This window comes from Convolutriloba macropyga, chromosome 10, assembly GCF_964194025.1.
Source record: "Convolutriloba macropyga chromosome 10, txConMacr16.3, whole genome shotgun sequence".
NCBI classification, from domain to species: domain Eukaryota; kingdom Metazoa; phylum Xenacoelomorpha; order Acoela; family Convolutidae; genus Convolutriloba; species Convolutriloba macropyga.
The window spans coordinates 52,614,023-52,640,736 of record NC_134477.1 but is presented as its reverse complement, the minus strand read 5'-3'; the positions used below and the strand labels follow the sequence as shown (position 1 = coordinate 52,640,736).

Below are 26,714 nucleotides of genomic sequence, written 5' to 3'. Positions count from 1 at the left end.
AAAAAAGTTTTAAAAGTTGTTTGACCTAATAACTTTAGTTTCTCACCATTTACTGCAAGGGTATTATTTTTAGATTTTTCAAGTTCAAGATTTTGTGTTTTACAAAGTTCGGGATAAGTAATTCGGTAATTTATAATTGAGCTTGATGATTCAGTGTCCAACAAGTGTTGTGTTTCGAATCCGTTATTTTTATTTGTGTCTCCGACGGATTGATATAAATTAAGATAAATATGCAAATAAGTTGCTTTTGTGTCTGTATTAGCAGTACTCACTTAAGGAGATTTAGTTAGCTTAAAATTATTTCGTTGTTATTTTCGTCAACTATATTTTGTAGTATCCACCTTGCGTCCTGCTTACAAAGTGTACTCGAGGACTTTGTCCGCGGCTACTGTCTCTAAAAAAATTTCGTTCGCTTGAGCGGTTCGGGGTTCTATCGCGGCTATCACGATTTCGGTCTCTGTCCCGTGATCCATCGTAGTGTTGTTCATTATTTTTTTGCCTTTCATGACTACGGGGCCTGTTAGTTTGGTAATTGCTATTGTACCTATCATTATTTGGTCTATCTTGCAACCGACTCGGATTATGATAGACTCTGGATTAATTAAACTGGCTCGCTGGGTGTGGATACTGATGCGTACTACGCGTGGGTTAATTAATTTGATAGTTTCCGGATGATTGATTTTTATTAGGATAAGTATTGTCAGAGTGCTGGAAAATTCGATTTCTGTTTTCTCTATATGGTTGTTGTCGATTTTGATCAGGTGATTGACTTCGATTTCTCCTATAATTATCAGTAAGTCTGTCCCTATATTGAGGTGGTGAACGATTTTCGTTTTTAAAATTTTTATACTTTAAAAACAACACGCAATGGTGTTTCCGGAACGTTTACAAAATTTGCAAAGCCTAGTTTGGTTTTGTTTGAACCTGGGATTCTCTGTCTGGTTTTTATTGTTGTATGTGGTTTTTACTTTGTGATCTTTAAGAAGGCTGCTGAGTTCTTTAAGTTCATGTCTGATTTCTTGATTTTTTAACTTGTTATTTAGGCTTTTGGATGAAGTACCGGTGAATTCACTTTTCAACTAATAGCTGATATCTTTATTCAAAATTTGATTTTGTAAATTTTGCCAGGTTGTCGCAAGGTTTTCTATCAGTAGCTGATGGGCTTTTTGTTTGAGTGATGGAGGGGTTAGACCTCTCACAAAAGTTTCCATGCACCTAATTGTACGATAATTGTTACTGAATTCTGGTTCGCGCCATCCTTTTTCTGCTATTTTTTGTTAGTCTAAGTATGAAACTTGGGAATAGTTCGTCTGGTTGTCGTTTAATGTGTTCAACTTCTATTTTTTTTTCTATATTTATCCTTGGCATCTGTAAATCTGTTGATGAACCGGTCACGGGTTCCTTTCCAATTTAACCCAGGGTTTAGTGAATCGAACCATTATACAGCTGGTCCGCGTAAAACTGAACCAAAAAGAGCTCTATGCCGAGCATCGTAAGTTTCCTGGAGGCCCTCGTCTGCTGGATCTCTTGTGCCAAGTGAAAATTGTTTTTTTCTTTGTGTTAAATTAAAGATTTCTTGGGCGTCCTCTGACGGATCGAGTCCCGTAAATTTTTCTAATGCTATGTCCGGGTAGGCTACAACGTTTGCCATTCTTATTTTTATTTTATATAGTTTTGCTACACTAAGTACTTAATTGTTTGTATAGAAGTGCGTAGAAAAGTTAATATCTAAATATGAAGGTTTCTATGATTAAATATAAAAAGTAAATTGAAAGTGAAATTGTTTGCGATTTGCCAAAAACTCAATTTGTTTTGCGCCGTTTAATGATTGTATTACAAATTCGAAATGTTTTCCTTTATCTGTGCTAAAAAATTCTACCCAAGAAAAGCTATCGGTTTGTTCAACAGTGTAGTTCAATAACCAAGGATATGTAGTGTCCGAGTGTTCAATCTCAATACAATAATGCAAATAACCTTGTTTTCTAATAAACTTTAATTCTGTCACTTTCTCTTTCTTTATTATTAATTGTAGCAAGTTTGTTTAGTCTTCGGGTTGGTCCAGTAAGTCTTCAGGTTGATCAAAATGTATGTCGTAAAATTTTGGCTGTAGAAATGTGAGATTTTTCAATGAAAAAGGTAGTAATTTCTTTTGGTTATTCACACACGTTTACAGAGTTAGGTATTTCTATTAATGTGTTTTGGTTTTCTAAAGCATACAAAAGTCCATTGAAATTAGAATTTGACTGTTTAAACGTTAAGTAAATACGCTGTTTAGTATCGTTAGGAAATTGGAAGGAGATGGCTAAGTATGTTTTCTCAGGACTAGTTAAATTAGAGTAAACGTTACCAATATTATTGTTTTCTTAAATTTTAATGTTTAAATGACCCACTTCCTTCTGTAATATTTCATGAAAAAACGGTTAATCTAATTTTTATAGTGTTTTTGTTATCAATTTTTCTGCAAAGTTTTATAAAGTTGTGTAAAACTTTTATAACATAGATTTTAGTACATTGAAAATTATAGAACATGAATAGTTGTGTTTATTTAGTCGAAATTTTTGCTTAATCTTGGGCCAAAATATCGTCAATTGGCGTTTAATTCTATTAACTGTTGAAATTCCCATTAAATTTGACTATTCTGGCGTTATTTTGGCTATTTTGTCGAACTTCTTGTTAATATTCCCCTTTTGTACTAAGTTTTGAGGTCAAATTTGTGACAATTTGTGTACTTTTCTATGCAAAATCTGAGAAAATTTGAAAAATTCGTACAAAAACTGCAATTCCCAACATAAATTTGTTAATATATTGACTACAATCCCAAAATGCTACCTTGCAAATATTCTGTTTTTTTTAAAATTTGGGCAAAATTTCGGCTAAATTTGTGTAGATTTCTATCACTGGCCCGATATTTGTTGTTATTTTAGTGCTAACATGGTCAAATTTTGTCCAAATAACTCTATTATTGTGTCAATGTGACGTAAACTAAGGTTACTCTACGCCCAATTTTAGTGAAAATTTGTAATACGTGCTTTAAAACTCTATAGGTGTGTTTAATTTTGTTAATTTGTATAAAAATTTGGACGAGATACGTTAATTTTTTGGAATTTTGGTGCTAAATTATGTTAATAACAATGAAAAGTTTAATCCGTCACTTCAAGGTATCATTAAATAAATGTAAATTAGTTAAAATCTAACCCAACTTATCCCTACCCGGCTGAAACCGCTTTTAAAGAAGAAAGAAATCAACTGCCTGTAAAAAATTTGTTTAAATTGCGTTCATTTTGGGCATTTTGGGCAAATTTGTATCTGTTGTTATTATTCCGCGGTGAAAATTTGCTATCAGGCAAAATTAATTTTGATTATTTCGATCGCATTCAAAAACGAAAAACAAAAATTCAGGAGTGATTCTTTCCTCTGGTCGCACCAGTTATCAAACTAGGCTGAGTGGAAGGAGAATCTTGCTAGAACGCGATATAAGCAGTCCGTTTTATGCAGGGTAGTCTAGTCTGATAAAAGACAAATCGATGGCAAGAATATATGCCTAAGACCTTTCGAGTGCTATAGGTCTCACTTTTAGGTTGGGGGCTGAAAGAGTTAAATAACAGAAGAATAATATAAAAGTACAGCTTACTAATCACCAGTTGCAATATAGTATAATCGGGATGAGCTGGGTGACGATCGTTATCAACCTTCTTTTGTGTTGGTCTTTTCCTCAATATTTTCGATGAAGCATTGTGCCGATAGGGGGCAGAAAACCACGTTCACGTCCATAGTGAAACGGTTTCATAATTTTCCTATTGGCCGAGAAATTGAGAGAATTAACTCTGCTCATCTCATGAAATTATTATTGTTTTTTCTTTTAAAAAATCTTTAAAAAGCGGAAGCCTTTGAGCCTGTTTCATCCTTGCGTAGGCGACTGATGTCTTCAGTTCTGCCAGATTAGTGGGCGGTTTTTGTGGAGAAACTATAGTTTTTCCCCTGATCCACCTGCGTCGGTCTTAGCAATTTCACTGAGTTGCAAATGTCACTCAAAAAGCAGGGAAATTGAGCAGTATTATCGGCCCCTACTTAAATTTAGTTCAAGATTTAGTTTGAATTTGATCCTGGATAATCCAGGCCTAAAGTTGAGGCTCGTTAGTAATTAGAAATTAAAGGCTCAGATGTTAATATATTGTTAGCCTAAGCGCGCGTTAATTTGTTTGGCGGGTGTTAAAAGTAGTGGTAGTTAATGCGTTAAAGTATGCGGTGGATATGCCGGATTAATTGTCCGCTCTTAATTTAGTGGTTGTAATACTGCACTGCTATCTAAAAACACTTTTAGCAGAATGAGAGAAGAGTGAAACTAGCCTAGAGAAGTCAAAAATATTTCACGCAAAAAGCTCTGAACAAGCTGTGAACTAAGGTAAAGCGAATATTTTTATTCGACGAAAAAAACATAGCAGGACAAGTCCTGAAGTTTATTTCAAAGAATTTTCATTGACTAAGCAGAAAACCAGATCTAGAACTAACTATGAGTAAATTGGGAAAACCATTTCTTAAAAAATCAGTTAAAAAAATAAGAAAAAAAACAGAGAATTAATGTCAAAATGCAGCATGTGGACAAAAAACCAATAGCGAGGAATGGAAATTTGGTTGAAACAAAAAAAACTACGCCCAGAATGAACTATGAATAGAATGGGAAAACCATTTAGAAAAAAATCTGATCCAAAAAATTGAAAAAACAGTAAAAATTTAAGTGAAATTGCCGCATGTGAACAAAAAACAACTTGCGAGAAACCGAATTTTTGTTCGTACACCTTTTTCTCACTCTACTTTAGAATTAGAGCGAAAAAATTCACGCCGCAAAACCATTTGCTTTTTTACTCCAATTCCTGTTTTGGCGAGACCAAAATCATCACTCCAATTTGACTTCAAAAATCATGAAATTGTTTTAACAGATCTTAAAAAAACGGCGCCCCAATACAAATCAATTTCTTTGAATTGTAAAAAGCACATAGCAGGACAAGTCCTGACGTACAACTCAAACAGTTTTCATTGAGTAATTAAAAAACTAGACCTAGAGCGGACTATTAGTTAGCTGGGAAAACCAATTAAAAGAAATCAGATAAGAAAATAAAAAAAACAGAAAATCATTGTCAAAAATGCCGCCTGTCAACAAAAAACCACTAGCCAGAAATGAAAATTCAGTTCAAACGAAAAACTAGGTCTAGAATGAACTATGAGTGGATTGGAAGAACCCTTTAGAAAAAATCCAATCCGAAGAATAAAAAAACAGTAAAAATCAAAGTGAAACTGTCCCTTGTGAAGAGAAAACCACTAGCGAGAAAGAGAATTTTTGTTCAAAAACCGTTTTCTCACTCTACTTTAAAATAAGAGCGAAAAATTTCATGCCTTCAAAAACCATGAAAAACTCTTTGAATTGTAAAAAAAATGGAGCGCTATAATAGCCGGCTGAGAAGCTGAGGCGGCTATTAATATATATGGCGTCTTTATTAATTAGGCCCTCAAGAACGTTATATAACCCCAAGTTGGTAAATCCTTAAGCAGTGATATAGTGCGTTGGGAGGTTTCAATTAATATGCACCAACTGAACTGGGGACAAACGGAAAATTTCCAAACTAAGATTTATGCTTATTTGGGCCAGAAAGTCAGTATGAAGTTTCTTCACTTGATTTAAATGAAAAGGCGTCCATTTAAAACGCAATAAGCCGATAAAAAACAAATTGTTGGGTTTGCTTTTGTCTTTCCCGTTATAGCCCCCCCCCTTTTATAGCCCCCCCCCCCTTATACTGTAATTACCATAATTGGGGGCTATAGGTTATCTGACCACTGAGCTGCGGGGGGCTATAATGGAAAGGACCCGTTTGCTAAATAATTTCTGGGATGAACACTCAATATTTCCAAGGGAACAACTAAATATTAGTTGAGAACTAGTTCGTATAAAAATCCGTAATTTTCCTCGAAAGCTCATTCGCACGAGGGAATTTAGAATTAGACAAAGAATTAAAATTAATTTTCTCTGTGGTCTAGATCAAACAGACTGAACGTGAATGCTCCAGACGGAAAGTAAGCTCCAGGTATGCGCCACCTAGCTCGTATCCTATTTTAGGTCACTGACCTCATCAAGGATAACTATACTAACGTTCTTTGAATTTAGATTCCACTCTTCTATTTTAACATGCAGACACCGCTAATTCCACAAAAAGGTAGTCTTTGATAAATCAAAACCGTTTCAGGGATAAGGGGCTATTAGAACTATTTTGTTTTCCATCATTTGATAGTGCTGAGTTTTTTTGGGAAAATAGTTATTTCCTTCAATTCGGATTCCATGAATTACAGGCAGATAATAAAAGTCAGTTTCCAGAATCCAAAAAATTGGATGTCATTTTTTTTGTTTTCTTTAAATTTTCAAAAAGAACTGTCGCTCTACGGTCCTAAGAGAGGTTTTCGAATATCTTTGGTATCTCAAAATGTCTTTTCGACCTAATTTTTTATTTTAGCGATCTTTTAATGCAGAAAAAAAATTAGAAGCACACCTTCTTAGTGACGCTTCATTTTACCGAATTAAATGAGTATCAACTAATAGCAGTGAGCCGAGGAAAAGGTGGTTATCGAATAAAAAACTAAATTACAAAGTTCAAAACTGATTTCTCTGAACGTTGTTCTCAAGCACTTTTTTGAGCAGTTTTCCTCCAAGCAAGTAAATCATGGTATTTTATGGTAATTTTTCATTATCGAGGTTTTTGCGCTATATTACATGTACATAATAAGATAAAACAAATTCTAAAACCAACTGCATTGAAGATAACTGTTGTTCATATGTTATTATGTTGTTGGAGCAATACAAAATAGGGCGATTGAGAGACATTTGAAAGCCATTTTGCTGGCAGACCCCATCATTCACCAGGGTCAGATCTGACCAAAAAATACATGTTCTTAGTCATCTAAGGCTATTGAAAAGGCATTTGAAAACCATTTTTACAATTTCTGGCAGCCCCACCAATCACCCAAGTCAGATCTAACCAAAAAAATTTCTAAGTCATCAAAGGCTATTGAGAGACATTTGAAAGCCATTTTTTACAAATATTTGGCAGACCTCACCTTTCACCAGGATCAGATCTAACCATGAAATACAACTTAAAAGGAACCCACATTAGCCCGTACACAAACTGGCGACCACATGGACGACTGTGGCTGGGTTTACCAGTTTGATTAAACCTAAAAAACATGAACTTGAAGCTTGCAAATTAGAAGATCTTCAGTCTTCCAGAACTTTTCTAAACTTGGGAAGAACTTCAGGCTTCAGTCATCATTAACCTCAGTTAGCATATAATTTGTTTAAACACTCAAACAGAGCAAATCATTTTGATACAGCACAACTAATGAATTTGACCTTCATTCACACTACTTACTTTTGAAAAAATTTTGTCTTAACTCAAAACATTGTAGCTATTGTAATTAGATTTATGCAAACCATCAATTAAAGAAGCTAGTTTTAAAAGCAGAGGGGAGTTGTTCGGATCCTTACGCATTCTACTCTGTGAAGGCAAAACTCAAAGAAGGCTACTTGAGCTGCAGAATAAAAATCGTGTCCAGGAAAGGGAGTTATCATTCATTTGACAAAAGAACAAAATCTTACAAACCTACTAAACAAACAAACTATTTAGGACGCTCTACACTGCTATGGTATCAGCCGAAATCATGAAATTGCCAATCTGCTCAAATGTCAAATGAAGGTAAGGGCTCTACGAGATGACTTTTCTGCCACTCCTGATCGACAGCGCGATCCAACTCCACCAGCTGGACAATGTCGGTTCCTTGAGGTCAAGTTAGTAGGGAAGAGAAGAGCAACCTACCATCAAAACAAAAAACAAAAAAGAGAATAACGGAAGTGTTGATTATGACAGGAAAAAGGACATCACTGGGCTGTTATTGGAGACTCCGGGTCAAGGTGAGGAGAAACAAAAAGCTTGTCGCTATAGTCATGTTTCTGCACTCCTCTGACGCCAGTCACTGCCTGGATACAATCGTTGAACATCCTTCCCTGACAACTTGGCATTGTGCAGTATGGCAACAATGTTTCCAACGCCGTAGTCCTTTCTTCCAGGAATTTAGTTCTAAGATGAAAAGCAAAACCCTTTCATGCAGTAAAACAGCACTCCAAGTTAGCTTTAAGTCGACTCCAAAAAATGTGTGAACACATCTTAAAAAAAGACAGCACAACAATGCAATTCAAATTCTTTGAATTGTAAAAAATGCAGTATCACCGGTATTAAACCAACGGTGCCTTAATTTCGACAAAATTGTTACAAACTAAGTTGAATAGTTGTTGAGTTTCAATGTGTCGTTTTTGATTTTGCTGATAGTTGGTGCCTCCAAAAAACTAAACTTAAATGTAGGCAAATCAGCAAAAATCACAAAACGTTTATAGAATTTTATAATAAATCCAAAAAACCATTATTTTAAGTTAAAACAACTGAAAAGCGTATTTTTTATTACTTCATTTGGAATAAGTTTGGTAGCTGAGTTAATATGGATTGGTACCTGAGAATGATCTTGAAAAAAAGATTGGTACCTGGAACAGGATTTGAATTATAGATTGGGCCCTGAACCTGAGCTTGAATCAAAGATTGGCAACCGAGCCTGAACTTGAATCATCGAATGGTATCTGCGCCTGAACATGAAATATACATTGGTAGCTGAGCCTGAACTAGAGTTTTTGATTGGAACCTGAGCATGAATTTGAATTATAGGTTGGTACATGAACCTCAAAATTTTGTTCGTTGCTATAAAGTAATTTCATGTAATGAACGCTGCATTGGACGCTGCAATGCTACCACAGAGGAGGGTTAGTAACTCAGGGTGTAAACGTGATCCGCAACCTCCAGTGATTCCCCTGGGTAACTGATACCAGCTCAGTTGGCGGTAGTTAGCTAAGTGGATAGTCTGAGGAGAGTGCACTAAGCAAACCACCTCGGACGCAAAACAAACTCCGCTCGGAATCGCTGCCAGTCTGATACTTATCAGCACAGGCAAGAGCATGAGATGAAGGAGTTGAATCAGAGCTAGGAATAGCGTCATTGAAAAAACCTTGCAAAAGTGGTTCTTGTCCGGGCTTTGTATTTAAAAGTTATATTTTTATTCATGTCTCGACGCCTTCTACCAGTTGGAACCGAGTTCAGTGAGCGTTGGTATACTGACTCGATATCGAGATAGTAGCGAAACTGAAAGCATGAGTAGCAGATGAGATTTGATCATTTAGTAGGGATTTGGCTAAACTCAAATTAAAGTCTCTTGTTATCACTAATCGGCCTGAAGCCCTTGATATTGGGCAAAGAACGAAGGGATAGTATTGTTGAGATTTGAGATGTGAGGGAGCTTGGGACAACTGTTAAACTGTATTAACCGAAAGTTTAGGTGTGGTTGCAAAAAAAAGCTGTGTGTGATCCCTAAGTTCAATTAGTATCTGAAACAAAAATCTTCTAGTAAATAATACTATGTAAGGTCCAGACAAGACAGATGTAGTGATAGTCACAGAAATAGCATCACAAAGTAGTGTTGCAATTGTGATCACAGAGCCAAAAAAAGTTAAAGAGTGACGGCATCACAAGTTTGGTCCAGAAAACACATGCCCAACTATGTCTCAAAGGATGGAGGATACTTTTAAGGAGAATTGAGGCTCACGGGACTAGACTCCTCAAAGAGCTAGACCCCAGATGGTTTTCGCACGGATGCTCTAGTCTTATTGCCTTGGAATTCTTTCCTCTAGAGGTCTGATGACTGAATACTTAAGGCACCGTCCATGGGGGAGGTGCACTGTTAATGTATTACGTAACTTTTTGACTAGTGTGTTTACTACACAATGGTTTTCATGCTGCACTTATGCAGGTAAAACCTTTAAGCTAATCGCCATGTCAAGAAGATGCAAATTATACCGTCTTTGTTATTAGTACGGCTTTTAAAAATTAGCCAAAGGGAAAAAACAGTTGTAAAACCTGAGAAAAGTCTAGTTTCATTTCGACTGAACACTAATTTCTACTTAAGTCACAGGTTGAAGCGAGTAATGTAAATAGTTTATGCAATCTTTCTTCATGAAAAATTTTTGTTAATGGTTTTTATAACTAGAATTAGCTTTTTTTGCTATGCGATTTTCCAACGACTTGAAATCGTTATTTTTACAATTTGGTATCCCATCGGCGGTGTTTTTTAAAACAGATTTGATGTCCTAAGAATTAAAAATGCTCATTTACGACCGATAGTCAAGTTTTTATTATTCATAAAGACGCTGAAAACCAGTGATTTTTCAAAAAATTGCGCTTACTGAGACGTGAGCCCTGCTCTCCGGTGCCATAGCCATCACTCAATCCACTGCCCATTGGTTCCTTAAATTCTTTTCCTTTAAGTTGATGTCATTTTAATACACAGTTTAGAAAGAATTGCGCAAAAATTATTTTAAAAATGCGCTGAAAAATTGCGCAGAACAATTGCGCAGAAATGCGCATACTTCTGATCGCATTTCATCGCTTTTCAGCTTATTTTTAGTAAAAATTAATCGTTGATGTAGGAGCAATTTAAATGGTTCCCGGGCCGAGGAATTTGGCCAAAATTATATAAGATCAGCGGCAGCTAGCGTTGACAAGTCGGAAAATTCACCACAATTTTCTTACATAATTTTGCGTTGAATGCGTTGAATTTAAAGACAAAAATTCAACGCATTTAGCGCAAAATTATGTAAGAAATGGCGGTGAATTTTCCAACTTGTCAACGCCAGTAGCCGCTGATCTTATATATTTAGCGTTGAATTTAGCGTTGATCTTACAAAAAATCAACGCGTAGAAATCTGGGTATGGGACTCGAACCACTGACCTCCTGTTTACTTGTCGCCTCTTCTACCTTTGCGCCACCGTACCTTGGTTTGCTTAAGAGCCGCAATCCTTATAAAGCGTAGATCTTACATATTTTGCGTTGAATTTAGCGTATCCCTTACATATTTTGCGTTGATTTTAGCGTAGACCTTACATATTTTGCATTGAATTTAGCGTAGAACTTGCATATATTTCGTTGAATTTAGCCTAGATCTTACATATTTTTCGTTGAATTTAGCCGAGATCTTACATAATTTCAACGTATTCAACGCATTTATCATGTGAGAAATACTGGGACAAATTTATTTTTTTTTAAGTTTTGGAAAATATTTGAATTCCCAAAATGGTCTGAAATGGTTTTTGCACCGTAGGAGAGCAAATGGTTATTTTTTGCTGACTTCATTTTTCTCAATTGTGCAGTATAGGGGTCGAAACAGTAAAAAATTAATTTTTCGAAAAAAAAAACTTGAAAAAGTTTTGAAATCGTAAAACGGTCTGAAACGGATTTTGCACTATAAAAGAGCACTAAAAAGTGATTTTTCTCACCTAGGCAGTATAGGGTCGAAACAGTTAAAAAATTAACTTTTTGAAAAATTAACTTTTTTAAAAATGAACTCTCAATTGGATTTTGCACTATAAAAGAGCACTAAAAATGATTTTTCTCTGATTTCACGTTTCTCACCTTTGCAGCATAGGGGTCGAAACAGTGAAAATGATTTCTCGAAAAAAAACCTGGAAAAGTTCTGAAATCGTAAAATGGTCTCAAATGGATTTTGAACTATAAAAGAGCACTAAAAAGTGGTTTTTTTGCTGACTTCGCTTTTCTCACCTGTGAAGTATCGGGGTCGAAACAGTGAAAAAATTGACTTTTTGAAAAAAAACTTGAAAAACTTTTGAAATCATAAAGTTGTCTGAAATGGAATTCAAAAAAATCAACCTTAAATTTGTAAGATCTAAGCCAAAATTCTACGCAAAATATGTAAGATTGGTGTTGAAAGCGTTGAATTTATGGGAGATCTACGCTAAATACAACGGTAAAAATGTAAGATCTACGCTAAGATTCAACGCTAAATATGTAAGATCTACGCCAAATTTCAACGCAAAATATGTAAGATTGGCGTTGAATGCGTTGAATTTATGTAAGATCTACGCTAAATTCAACTCTTAATATGTAAGATCTACGCTAAAATTCAACGCTAAATATGTAAGATTGGCGTTGAATGCGTTGAATTTATGTAAGATCTACGCTAAATTCAACGCTTAATATGTAAGATCTACGCTAAAATTCAACGCTAAATATGTAAGATCTACGTCGAATTTCAACGCAAAATATGTAAGATTGGCGTTGAATGCGTTGAATTTATGTAAGATCTACGCTAAATTCAACGCTTAATATGTAAGATCTACGCCAAAATTCAACGCAAAATTATGTAAGATTGGCGTTGAATGCGTTGAATTTATGTAAGATCTACGCTAAATTCAACGCTAAATATGTAAGATCTACGCTAAAATTCAACGCTAAATATGTAAGATCTACGCCAAAATTCAACGCAAAATTATGTAAGATTGGCGTTGAATGCGTTGAATTTATGTAAGATCTACGCTCAAGCGTAGATCTTACATAAATTCAACGCATTCAACGCCAATCTTCCATAATTTTGCGTTTTTTAGCGTTGACACCTCGGCCCGGGTTCGAAATGAAGGAGTTGGTGTCAAAAAGCATTTAATTAAATTTAAAAATGCGCTAAATAAATTTTATTTAAAATGCCCTGACAATTGATTGCATTATTCTTCTCCAGTTGAGAGGTCGACTTATAAAAAGATCGTGATGGACCGATATTGGGTATGAAAAGACCGTTGGTCGACTTATGAAAAGACTTGAGGTCGACCCTTACTAGGAGGTCGACCGTGTATTTAAGGTAGAGAAATACCCCCCTAGGTCGACTTTATAAACTTGACCTCTCAAATGTGGTTACAAAGTTTCAGCGCATTTCAGCGTAAAATTATGTAAGATTTTTGCGCTAAAAATGTAAAAAAAATCAGCACATTTCAGCTTATTTCAGCGAATTCAACTCATTTACATAATTTTAGCACATTCAGCGCATTTCTTACAAAACGATGCGCTGAAACGGCGCTGACAACCGGCCAACAAAACTCTTGAATTTGACGGCGAATGCCGCTTCCAGCTGGGCTCTCTTTTACTTACCGTGAATTATTGCTGCCGTGACAATGAGAACGCTCTGAAATTTTGACTCGCCCTTGAACGCTGTGAAGAGTAGAACACATAGACACTGCATTGCGATCACATTGTCCACGATAAAAGTCACCCTCGAAGCTGCCACCGCTTTCCCATATGGGAGAACAGCTGAAAACAGGAAAATAGTAACTTTGAGTGATTTTGGCAATCTGGTTGATCAAATTATTAGTCATAAAGCGAATGCCTTTGTTGAGAATTTTGTTGGATTCAAACATAGGAATTGTCGGTTTTCGTCGGTTTTACTTCGCCCAAACCGATAAAAGCCCTTAGGTTTTTTTTCGTTGTTTTGATCGGTTTCCGTTGGTATTTAAACGTAAGAATTGTCAGTTTTTGCGCTTCTAAAAATCTCCAAGAACCTTCAACCCTTAAATTACTATATACATCTTCTTCTCCACTGCACCACCAGTCAATTAGTTTTACTCTGCTTAAAACGAATTGAGACTGACAATGCCAACAAAAAACGACGATAATCGACACCTCTTACATCAAAAGCCAACAATATCGACAAACACTACGCTAATAGACACTTCTTTCATCAAATACCGACAAAAACGACGGTAATGGACATTTACTACATAAAAAAACGACGAAATCAACAAAGTTCGACAAAAACGATGCTTCTTGAGTCGCTTTTGTCGCGTTTTCTCAACCCGGGTGATAATTATCTGTACACGTCTATGTTATTGCAAAAGAGCACAAAAAAAACTTCAAAGGCAAATTAAAGTTACAAAAATAGGATGACTCCTCAATCTTATATTGAAGAAGAAAATAACTGTGGAAACGATAAACATGAATCCTCAATCACATCTGAAAGAATTTTTTTATATTATGAGCTGCATTTAAGGCGTCGCAAAATGATAGTTTACTTGGATATATCAACAGCGACCATAACGACCAAATTTTTACAGAAAACACGCATAATCAAAAATTTTCTCGGTAGAAATTCCTTAATGAGTAGATCAATTCTCGAGCCAGACCCACATAGCACAAATTTGTGACCGTTCTTTAAACTTACTGTGGAATTGAAGTAAACGATAATGAATTCTTCAGATTTAAACTTTCAGCATACATTGAGATTGAAAGCATAATTAAATTGATAAGTTTTAGAACGAATCGTGAACATCTATACTAAAAAAGGGTGAGCTGATTCGAGCAGTTTATCATGGAGTAAAATCTAGCTCCATTTGTAAAGTCTACAAACGCTAAATTTACATTGCAAAGAAATCAACTGGTCAGAAAGACAAAAATTGCCAGAGGAAAGGTCATTTGTTTCAAATACAAATGCTTCAAAAATTAATACCCCACCACCACCCCTTCAAATGTGCTACTTCGCAAAGACCGATTTGCATAAAACTTTAGCAGATTGTGCACCGAACAATTATGTGCGCAATTAGGAAAACTTTAAATTTTTTCTGGTATCGCAAAGCAGTTAATTTTGCTTTTACTATAACAACCAAAAAGAAATAATATCTAGTAATACCTGAATAATCATTGACAGAAAACAAATTGAACGTTGAAACGAGTTAACGAATTGTTTTTTTTATGTACAGTGTTGGAACAAGGTTATTGGATCAAGAAAACCTGCTGCTTCCAAGTTGTAGTATTTGCGAATATTTGGCTTCTATATATAACAAACAAGCGCTTAGGGTGCCAAAAAATTTTGGTAGAAGAGAAGAATGATGTAGAAAACAAGCAAAAAGAACTGAAATTAAAAAGAAACTAAGTCAGGTTTGTGATGTTTCAGTTCAGTGATGTTGGGAAACGATGCGAACAATTGTTGGAATTCTTGTATTCATTTTGTGCCAGTCGGATCAAGTGTAGTAGGTAACAATTGTAGAGGTCAAAGTTTCTAATTGGACTTTGAGCTCGGAAAAACTAAACTTATTCGAGCCTTTGTAATCCTAAAGTAGAGAAAACGAAGTTTCTCAAAAGAAAGTGGCTTCAAAATGGCGCATATTTAATAAAAGCTAAAAGTTACCTAGCCGAATTTGGAGATAGTACGTTACTAAAGTAAGTTCAATGTTTGAGACCGGAAAAAACGTTGGTTAGAAGTCCTCTTGAGACTGAATTGAAACGCACAAAAGAATGAGAGGGTAGCTCAGAGGAATTCCCTAAAAGAAAAACCATTTTGTTGAAAATATGAGAGTCTCAATTTTCACCTGACCCCTAAATTCGTAAAAAATCAAACTCCTATTTTTAACTAATGACTATCGGTCTCAATTTTTAACTAATGACTACTTCAGCAATTGCAAATGTATTCAGAAAAACATTGAGATTTTTTTGTTAGCCGAGAAATGCCTATATTGTTTTTTCAGGACTCTGAAAAATCTGATAACTGATTTTGTTTTGTAGCTTAATGAGAGAAACACAAACTTTTACAAGGGCCACATAGCCTGTCAATAATATTGCCTATATGTAATGAAATCAAAATCAATAACTCGAGTTTTTCACATAAAATCTTGACAAATATTCTATGGGGAAAAAGTATGGACACTAAAAATTTTACTGATTTTTCCTGTTATTTTAGTCATCAGGAGAGATGTTGAGAATTGTTTAAAAATCGAAGACTGCTACATCCTTAGGTGAAAAAAGACACGAACAAGGTAAATCATCCTATTACCAACACCGGGGAAAGGATGAAAACTAATATGCTTGCATAGAGATTGAGGAACATGGAACATGAATTTATCTGAAACCTTAAATTTACTGACCAATTAAATCACGGAATTCCGGTGCATTCAGGGGCAACCAGTTACATAAGATCAGTTCCAACTCGTTGCCCAAACTGCATTGCATTAATACGTTAGGTCAAAAGTTTCTAATAAGATACCATACGTTTGTTGTTGCTGATGAAATCTGATATGGCTGAGTACTCTTAAGCATAAAAAAGCTCAGAGACTGGTTTACGGCGCTGAGTAACAGCGGCTCCTCAGTTATTTTTGCGAGAGAGAGAGAATGAACTGTCAAGTGGAACAGTTGGCTCTGACGTGAGAGGAAATTGAAGTTATCTAGTGAATTCTTGGTGAAAGAGCATAGTTTCGTAGTTTCAGTGAGTGAAACTGCAGAGTTAATCAAAACTGTTGGTTGAGAGGATGATGAGTTTCTCACAAATATCAATGCTATCTGGAGGAAAAACTTATTAGAGGCGTTTGTTGAATGAACTGAATTGAATCAGTTTTGAGTACCTGGGCATAGATTGATTGAATTGGAGTGATTTAGAGTGCGCCACTAACTAGTTTTGATAAAAAGTAATCTTGCATTGTTGATTTTATTCAATTATATGGTTCTGGCAATAGATGATGCTGGCAAAAATTGGCTGTGTCCTCTTGTAATAAATGGCTTTGTTCAGCCATATTTGAAGACAACGCAAGTGTGAACTGATTTATGAGATACCGACAAAAAGTGCACAAAGCTGGCGAACGTATCAATAGATCAGTCTGAGAAACACAATTGAGAAACTCAAGCAGACAATTGAAGACCTGATTGAGGAGAGTACTGAGGGAATATGAGCAAGAGAAACTTTTCAAAGAAAAACATTGATTCTCGGGACGAAGACTTTGACAGAGCGTACTAGAGGAGATTTGCGAGCCGACAGATTCAGACGACTACTCAGACAGAGACAAGAAAAAGAGCTATGAGGGTTTGCAGCAGGAATTGAGGCCACAGTAGAAGGCAGAACTCGGGATAACATGGGCAAGACTCGGGTTAAAAAAAAGGTTTCACCTCTTCTCTATAACAAATTTGAGAGAACTATTGTGAGTATTAATTGGTTGTTCTCAAAATTTTTACGTGGACAGAAGAAGAAGTGAAAAAAATTTTGTCAGAGAAGTTGTGCAGTTGGCCACTAGATTTGTCAAGTGGGTTTCATAAAACCCACCAGAAGTATTGAGCTTGGACTCTTCAAGAAGTGTTAAACCTCTTTGACGACAGAATGTCCGACTATCCACAGTTTTATGAGGAAGCTTTTGCGGGATACTTGAAGGTTAATGAGAAATATGAGCAATTGATTTTACGGTGGATTATTTTTTCCAAATCGAAATATCAGTGTTTCATTGAGAACAAACTGAGAAACCGGTCGCAGAAGTGACTCAAAATATAGCTGAGAAAACTTTAAAGAAGACGACTGGTTTTGTCAAATAGTTTAAGACGGAAAAGTCAGCAAAAGTTTCTTCGGCTAAACGTTGGTCTGCAAAAAACGATTTTTTTAGAGTGATGACAGTGCTTGAGGAAGATACTGGTATTACAGACGAAGGTCAAGGATGCACTTCAAAAAGGAATGACAAATTGTCATGCTTTGACTTCAATGTTTGTTGAGTTAATCAAAACTGTTGGTTGAGAGGATGATGAGTTTCTGACAAGTATCAATGCTACCTGGAGGCAAAATTTATTAGAGGCGTTTGTTGAAGGAACTGAATTGAATCAGTTTTGGGTACCTGGGCATAGATTGATTGAATTGGAGTGATTTAGAGTGCGCCACTAACTAGTTTTGATAAAAAGTAATCTTGCATTGTTGATTTTATTCAATTATATGATTCTGGCAATAGATGATGCTGGCAAAAATTGGCTTTGTCCTCCTGTAATAAATGGCTTTGTTCAGCCATATTTGAAGACAACGCAAGTGTGAACTGATTTATGAGATACCGACAAAAAGTGCACAAAGCTGGCGAACGTATCAATAGATCAGTCTGAGGAACACAATCGAGAAACTCAAGCAGACAATTGAAGACCTGATTGAGGAGAGTACAGAGGCAGCATTTGCGAGAAAACTTTTCAAAGAAAAACATTGATTCTCGGGACGAAGACTTTGACAGAGCGTACTAGAGGAGATTTGCGAGCCGACAGATTCAGACGACTACTCAGACAGAGACAAGAAAAAGAGCTATGAGGGTTTGCAGCAGGAATTGAGGCCTCAGTAGAAAGCAGGGCTTGGGATAACATGGGCTGGACTCGGGTTAAAAAAACGTTTCCTTTCTCCTCTATAAGAAGTTTGAGAGAACTAGTGTGAGTATTAAATGATTGTTTGCAAAATTTTTACGTCGACAGAAGAAGAAGTGAAAAAAATTTTGTCAGAGAAGTTTTGCAGTTGGCCAACAGATTTGTCAAGTGGATTTCATAAAACCCAGCAGAAGTATCGAGCTTGGACTCTTCAAGAAGCGTTAAACCTCTTTGACGACAGAATGTCCGTCTATCCACAATTTAATGAGGAAGCTTTTGCGGGATACTTGATGGGGTAGAGAGAAATATGAGCAATTGATTTTACGATGGATTTTTTTCCAAATTGAAATATCAGTGTTTCATTGAGAACAAACTGAGAAACTGGTCGCAGAAGTGACTCAAAATATAGCTGAGGAAATTTTAAAGAAGACGATTGATTTTGTCAAATTGTTTATGACGGAAAAGTCAGCAAAAGTTTCTTCGGCTAAACGTTGGTCTGCAAAAAACGATTATTTTTAGAGTGATGACAGTGCTTGAGGAAGAGACTGGTATTACAGACGAAGGTCAAGGATGCACTTCAAAAAGGAATGACAAATTGTCATGCTTTGACTTCAATGATAATTCAAACAGTCATTGTGAGAGTTGCAATATGTGTCCAGACCTAGAAATAGCAGAGCAGGATGAGACAAAATCAGCAAACATTTCAAAAAAGGGATGAACCAAATCATTTCTCAAAAGGGCATTGGTAGGCGCAAACTTTCAAAATGACGGAAAATAAAAACTTCTACGCAAAAGTAGCGGTGGCTAATGGTTCACTCACATTAATCAGGTTTTTGATTGATCAAATAATGATGAGTTAGTGATGTCTGACATCTTTGTTGCTGGCCCAAATGAACGTGGTATTGATGTTTCTGAAATGGTTTTTTTGGCGAAAAAACTTGCTGAAAGAGGGATAAAAACAGGAAGGAGGAATCCAGGAGCCGTGCCTGAATATTGATAATTCAAATTGGTTTGTGACAACATGAGAAACCTTCGTTATATATGGAGCCTTAATTACCAATCCGATTTGATAATTACGAAGTTGTGTTCCGGCCGTGTTGATAGCGTCAAAATCTCACAAAAGGAGGTTAGTAGTCAAAAAGAGAACGAAATGTTGTTGTTTACACACAATAGCAGGATCTTTGAATTCGAGCGTTTGCTTAGTCTAACTATTCCGAGTGACAGATCAGTTCGACCAAGAAGACTTGCAGGCCAAGGAAAGGAATCACCCAGTAAACTGTTTTCAATCGAAAGAGATTTGGAACTTGTTTTGCCGAAAAACTACGGAAACGCCTCTGAAGATTTTTGCAGAGAACACGAAAGAGCAGAACCCTTACCGATATTCTCAGTTGTAACGATATCACGAATAGAAGCAGTTCGTTGGTTCTGAGTTCATTCAGACAATGGTTCCTGGTCAAAATCAGTCGTCGATGGGCTGGCTTATCAAGCCAAGAAGAGAAGAAAAAGAGCAAGAAAGTAGTCCCTAGTAGTCTTTCCATTACTGTTCTTCAGACGAGTGATGACCAGAGAGCCTTGGAAATGGAGCAACCTGAGTTGTGCAGAAAGATAGTTAGAAAAAAATACTTTAGTGAAAAGGTGCGTTGAACAAAATTTACGAGGTTGGAGTGTCCTTCCTCGTAGAGGGAGTGGCCGAAACTGAAAAAAAGGTTAACGAACGAGGCTGAAGGCGGATATCCCTTCAAGCTTGAGGAAAATAAATTTGCAAATAGGGTCAACTGAAATGTCTGTGGTGGAACTAGTAGGTGTAATTTAAATTTTTACATGTTTGTCGTGCTAATGGTACTATGATAGAGCTTCGCAATTAGCAGCTGGTATCTGAATCAATCACCCAACCCAAGTAAAAGGAATGTATAGGATGGATCTCTCAACAGAAATAACCAAACGATTTTGAATAGGAATGAAAAGAGTAGTGAATTTATAAGGAGTTTTTTGGTAACCGTCCAGTAAAAACCAAATGATTATGGTCTTTGAGACTGATTTAAACGTACCTGGTTCTTTTTTTCAAAGTGGAAACCATTTGCACAACCTTGCATACAACCTAAATGTGCAACCTCATCATGTATTTAAAATTATTGTACTTATTAATTTAGTAATTTTCATTTTCGATCATATTGTAGCTTTTTTCGATCTGGTTCACACTAACGTAGTCTATTTAATAACAGATTGCTATAAAAGGAACAGCGATACAGTCATAAAAATTGTTAGTAAATATGGAAAAGGCGGCATGATTTTCTTGATTGTTTGAGAGAATAATAGTTGAGGAGAAGAAGTGTAGATTTGAAAGGAACGAACATGAACTCCTTAAATTGAAACTTTCAGGATGCGTTTAGATTGAGAACATAATGAGTTTTATATTTTTGTCCAATTCATGAACATCTATATTAAATAAACAAAGAGAACTGAATTGAACACTGTTTTGTGGAAAAAAATATAGCTCCATTTGTAAAATAAAAAAAAGTGAAACTTATTTTGCAAAGCAATCAATTGGCCAGAAAGACAAAAATTGTAGCAGTAGAAAAGTCATTAGTTTCGAATACAAATCCTTCAAAAATTGTTACCCCACCCCCACCTCCTCAGAATAGGTACTTCACAAAATCCGAACTGAATGAAGTTTTGACAGATTATGCACGAACAATTATGTGCGCAATCAGTAAATCAGCCGGTTTTCCAGTTTTTTGGTCGCTTGCGGCCATTTCAAGGATCTTTTCCGTTTGTGGATCTTTTCGCAGGGATATTCTCCCAGCTCAATGGATGCATATTATTTGTAACCCAGACGCACATGCCTTACTTTTACGTAACGATATACTATGTATCGTTACGTAACGATATACTACGTAACGATATACTATGTAAACGATATACTTTTACGTAACGATATACTATGTAATATACTATGTAATTCTGGGGGCAGAAAAAGAAAAGATCCCATTGCAAAATGATAAAGGCGTTTTTGAACTGAGTTGATGACAAAATTGGTAGACAAAACCAACAGCTTTGGTGTTAGCTTTTTTTAGAGTTCCTGTTGACTTTTCTGACGCTTTGTGCACTTTTTAGACAATTTCCCAACCATTTTGTGACGATTGACGGGCTTTCTGGACAATTTTTGCGCTTTCTGGACAAATTTTTAGACTTTCCTGCTAATTTTCACACTTTCTGAAGCTATTATTAACTAGCATTTTCTCTTTTCAAAGACCTGAATGAATACCAAATTGTCACAACGTGTTTATATAGTAATCTAGGAAATTGCCAGAATACTACTTTAGGACAGCAATATTTTACCAGTTAATTAAATCTCGGGTTCAAATTTTTTTTTACTTACGAACTGAATATTCTTCAAATAATTCACCATCCCACAGCATTTGTATTTTCCACAGTCCTCCAATAACTTGCACGTGATATTGGTCACTGCTGTGACGAATTTCAAAGCCGTTGTTTAAATGGCAGGGAATGCTCACGAGAATGCTCAATGTACAACTATGGTTTGAATGATTGTTTCTTTTTCCAATTTTTTTTTCATGTCCGATTACAATTTCATCCAGAGAAATTCTGTCATATAATTCTGTACTCCAATTTTTCAATTGTTTTCGTTTTTCTTGTCACCACCCTATTTGTTGAAAACTGCCGGATTTGCAGATAGTTTTGAAGAGAGGCAAATGTTTAACATTGTTTTTCTCTATTTAGCAATATTCTTCTTATTACCAATAAATCTCTCCAGTTTTGTTAATATCTAGTTCTGACTGCTTGCAAAAAATATTAAGAAGTTTAATTTTTACAGCGGTGATTATGTAAACATCAGAATTTGCTAAATGAATTTGCTGGCCAAAAAATAACATCCTTAAATTATAATCGTGCTACAGTGAAAGTAAACTACTCAATATTTAAAGAGAAGTCTTCACGTAGTATTTTGAGATTAGCACAGAAAAACACAACTAAGTGATAGTCCAGGCTTGACATCCAATGGGCCGACAAAATATTCGGAAAACTATGAGCCGACAAAATATTCGTAAAGCCTGGGTTCTGGAGATTCAACAAAACAAATAGTACAAGGTAAGAAGTAATTTTCCTTTGCAAAAAAATTTTCAGTTTTCCGGATAAAAATTCAATCATTCAACAAATTTGAACTTGTTCTTAGTTTTTCTTTAAAAAAACTAGAAGCCAAAAATATCAAAACCCAACCAAATAGGTAATGCATTAAATTTGTTATGACAAATTTTAACTGATACTTTTTAAAAATTGAGGAGATGTGAGGTTTTAGTAATAATGGCTAGTTAATTTGCTAATTACGTTTTTGGTTTCCAACAATTGATACGTTGAAAAGTCAGGAGAACTAATAAGCAAAGCGCTGAACAAACATATATTTTTATGATTCTTCAAAACAACTGCAAAAAATTTTTAATTAAATCTACAGAATCGTTGAGATGTAATGCGCAAGAAATTGGAACACTGAAAGAAACTTTGTTATGATTTTCTGTGGCATGATAATTACTGGTTCAATGTTGACGTCATCTACATTAATCCAACAGCTCAACAGAACTTACAAAACTAACGAAACTAAAAACATTGTTTTGAGCTCATCTTCAGTTCCGACAAATGAAAATTAAACCCAATGACTGTACCAACCTAAAACATCTTGAGTATGCCATCAAAGAGAAAACAAAATAAAGATCGGGAATTAGAAAACTAACAGTTCAAAAAAATCAAACGACTGTTGTAAAAGTATACGAAAATTTTTGTAATAGAGTAGAGTTTTTTAAAACCTTTCCAAAACTGTTTTTTTTAATTTTTTTCGAGTCTGATGTTATTGCCAAAAACACAAATTTAAAAATCGCATTGTCATTATCCCATAGAACTTTAAATTCAGAGTATGAACAGAGGAAAAAAAGGATCAATCCAATTTTTTAATCAAAAACACCGTGATGAAAATTTTTGCTTATTTCGCATTTGCTCGCACCACTCTGTGTTTGTTATCTTCAAATGAAAACAAATAATAGTCATCATAGCTACTAGTTATCAACTAAAAGTTTAAGATTAAAAGCAGTTCTTTAGGCAGTTAATTGGACCTGTGCATAATCAGTTTAAGTCATGGGACTACAAAAGAATCACATATGTAGTTAAAACTCAAGAATTCCTCAACAGGTTACGGAACAAATTGTCAACAAATTCCTCAACAATTTTTCCGAGGTAAAAAACCTGAGCTCTTCTCTTAAAATGTATTATCTATTATTTGCGCTTCATTTGATCGCCTCATAATTTGAACTTTTATATGAATTATCTGTAATTGGCATAAAAAATCCCAACAGTGCAGAAAAATTTAAGAAAATACAACGCCCTGATACAATTTGAACAATTTCTGATTGTAACAATCACAGAGAAAGCAAAATCTTGTACTCCTAGCAATTTTATTAAAATCACACAATTGTTCCATGTCTTGTTGTACTTAGTTTGGCACAACAAAATATTATAGTTAAATGCAATAAATTGCATAAATATTGATTCAGTTTTCAAGAAAAGCTCCTCAAATTTTTATTCTAGAGCACTTTTGTACGAAGCAGTGGTAGAAATAGAGCTTTGAAGATTTTGACAGTCATTATTGGGTCCAAATTTTCTGCAGTTATATAGAAAGCGGCTTATTGAAAGAAAAAACCGAGTTTCAAAAAGTTTGCCAAATTTTTAACCAAAAGTTTTTCAACAAATTTAACAACCCTCCTCAGTCTTTAAATGTAAAACCAATTACACATTTGATTGCAATTTTTGCAAAACTGAAGAAAATTGGAGTCAGATCAGGAATTCAGACAAATACAACCGGAATAATATGAATTTTCCCAAATATTTAAACCTCGGAAAATTCTCGGGGAAAAAACGAAATTGAATTGATATTCTATGCTGGACGGGTGGCTTTCTAAAAAAATTATAATACCAAAACCACTCCCAAATGAATACATCAATTGGCCGAAACTGACTGAGCAAAAACCAAACTGAACATTTAGTTCCATCAACCACCCCCCTTCACCCACAGAGAGAGAAAGAGGTGCGGTCTGAACAAGAATCTGCTTCTGTCAAAAAATTACTTTTCAGAAAAACTTTACCACATTGCCTCTTGCCTTTTTTGCTCTTATTACGTTTCTCAAAGCATAAGCCTTCAATTGGGATAAGCGTTTCTAAATGTCCCGAATACAACCTGATAACTCTGATGTTTCTAAATGTTGGAACTAATTCTAAATTAAAAACTGACTACAGTTTCAAATATTTGAAATAAAGATATCTTCTGAAATTGGAAAAAGAAATTTGTTCCTGATAATTTGAACAGCGACAATAAAACTTTTTTTAACCATTTCGATGGAAAATAAATAATTTGAAATAATTTAAAGCAAAATCTGGTTCAAATGTTTACAACAAACTAATTTTTAACTTTTAGTGCATTTAATAAAACAAAAACATAAAAATAAAACTATGAGAGTGTTTATATCACCTCAACACCTGCACTCTGTATAATAGTAGAGCAACAATTGATATTAAAGATATTAAAGATTTTTTTATTAAAGCTTATTGGTGACCCATGATTTGTAGAAAGCAAATATTACAATTGAATCTGATGTTGAGTATATTAGAAAATAAATAGTTTCTCAGCTCTTCGATAATCAAAGGTTCAAGTTTCAAATTGATTTTGTTTTTGGAAATGATTTTCACTATGACGAGATATGTTTCTGCATCTCAATTTAAAAATTATTGAAATTGATGCTGCGGCAAATTGAAAGAGGCAACTGAAATTGAGTGAAGAAGAGACTTGAAATTGAGCCTTTAGCAAAAAAATGATATTACATAATTTAATGAATGAGCAAAATTGCCAAAACCTGTCGACAGAACGATTCAAAGCTATTCAAGAACAATGTCGACAGAACGATGATTCAAGCTGTTGCAGAGAACGTATCAATACCGTGAATACAGGTTTGGCCTCCTTTCAGGAATACCTAATAATTTGTGACGTTACTGTAAGTGAACAAAATGAACGGCTTGGGGAAAACAAATACTATTTTCAAATACTAGCAACAGAAACCACACTGTAAAAAGCTATAAAGCAAGCTAAATATGCCAGAACAAGCAAAGTACCAGTCCGATATTTCTCAGAAATAGAAAAAAGAAAAAAACTAGACCAAATGAGAAAAAATTAAAAACAATTGAAATGAGTCATGTATTTTTGAAAATAAGGTTTACAATCATTTTTCGAAAGAAGTATTCGCATTTACTAGTTTACTACTGGAGAACGGCCCTGAAGTAAGAAAGAAATCTTGCAACATTTCTTTTTGAAAAACCAAAATTTTAAAATTGCTTTTTAATTTAAAATTTATATATATATATATATATATATATATATATATATATATATATATATATATATATATATATATATATATATATATATATTCTTGTGATATTCGATTTCGAAAGACAAATTTAAAATATTTCTTTAGTTCAAAATGATTTGTTAAAAAAATAAAATCTATTCTAAATAACAAAAATGTTTTGTTTTCCTTGTCTGCCATGGCTTTATTAATTCTTCAACGAATGCTGCCATATTTAGACTGTCATACAGATAATTTTATTGATTAGACAAATTTGTGTACTGCTTCAAGAACGTGACATCCTATTTTTACGTAATTTGCAGTATAGTTTTGGAGCAGTACAAAAATCTGAAAATAAACAAAATGCAGGATCAAAAAATTAGCCTAATAAGGTTATAATTGGAAAAGGAGGCAGAACCTGGAAAATGAATGAATAGTACAGTCCTCTAGCTATAGAAAAATAAGCACACGTTTGAAGTAAAGTACATTTAAGCAATTTGCCAACTGGGTCAATCAAAGAATTATTACAATCTTAAAAAAACGTGGTCTTAAGTTCTGCAAACTTCTGGAAAATCAGTCGGCGTTTGGGGAAAAAGTCTACTGTCTTCTCTCTCTCTGCTTCACTCAATCACTGGCATGGTGGGAATTCACCTGGCAAAAAGCCCAGTAGTTTCAAAACAACTGGTTTGAGCGCCGTCAAATTTCTGCTTAAGCGTTGCAGTGTCCGATTGGGAAGAAATCAAGCTGACAATAATCATTTTGGTTAAAATCCGTGACAATACATTATCTTTTTGACTGTGAGACTAATATTTATGCTGTTGTCTCCAGCAATTACTCTAAGCACTGAGAGTATGAACACGACTGACAAAATTGTGGCGTGATTTTTTCTACCCAAACTACTGGCGGGAATGTAAAGAAGCCTTCAGAAATTATTGCAAAATCCTGAGAAAATGCTCTATTTCCTATTTTAGAAAAATTTAATCTCGAAAATTGTTGACAGATGTTTAGGGTTCGCATATGAAAAAAGGGACGGTTTTTGGATGAGTTTATGTTTTTTTTTCGTTATCGCATTTAGTTTACATTTTAATCGTCTAAAAGGAAAGCATAGAAAGATGACTTTGTTTGCAGTGTATGTTAGTGCTTCATAGATCAATTAGACCCATTTTTGAAAAAGGAGCCGGATGATCAAAGCATCCACTTAATTCAATAAACAAAAGTACCCAAAAATTGCATATTTTACTATCTCAAAGTTTTTCA

At 34.9% G+C, this 26,714-nt stretch overlaps 1 protein-coding gene across 2 annotated transcripts in view; it reads right to left on the bottom strand.

The window, feature by feature from the left end:
* Positions 1 to 25,062, bottom strand: part of LOC142348687 (uncharacterized) — a 40,688-nt gene extending 15,626 nt beyond the window's left edge. Inside the window, exons 1-3 of one of the 2 annotated variants that reach the window (XM_075400134.1) lie at positions 24,411 to 25,062; positions 21,437 to 21,593; positions 13,072 to 13,230 (exon numbers count right to left, since the gene is read on the bottom strand). In XM_075400134.1, the coding sequence (XP_075256249.1) occupies positions 13,072 to 13,230; positions 21,437 to 21,593; positions 24,411 to 24,449 (355 nt within the window). In that variant the 5' untranslated portion in view covers positions 24,450 to 25,062. The remainder of the gene's footprint in view (positions 1 to 13,071; positions 13,231 to 21,436; positions 21,594 to 24,410) is intronic. The other variant, XM_075400132.1, reaches the window with a different exon arrangement.
* Between the last annotated feature and the right edge of the window lie 1,652 nt (positions 25,063 to 26,714).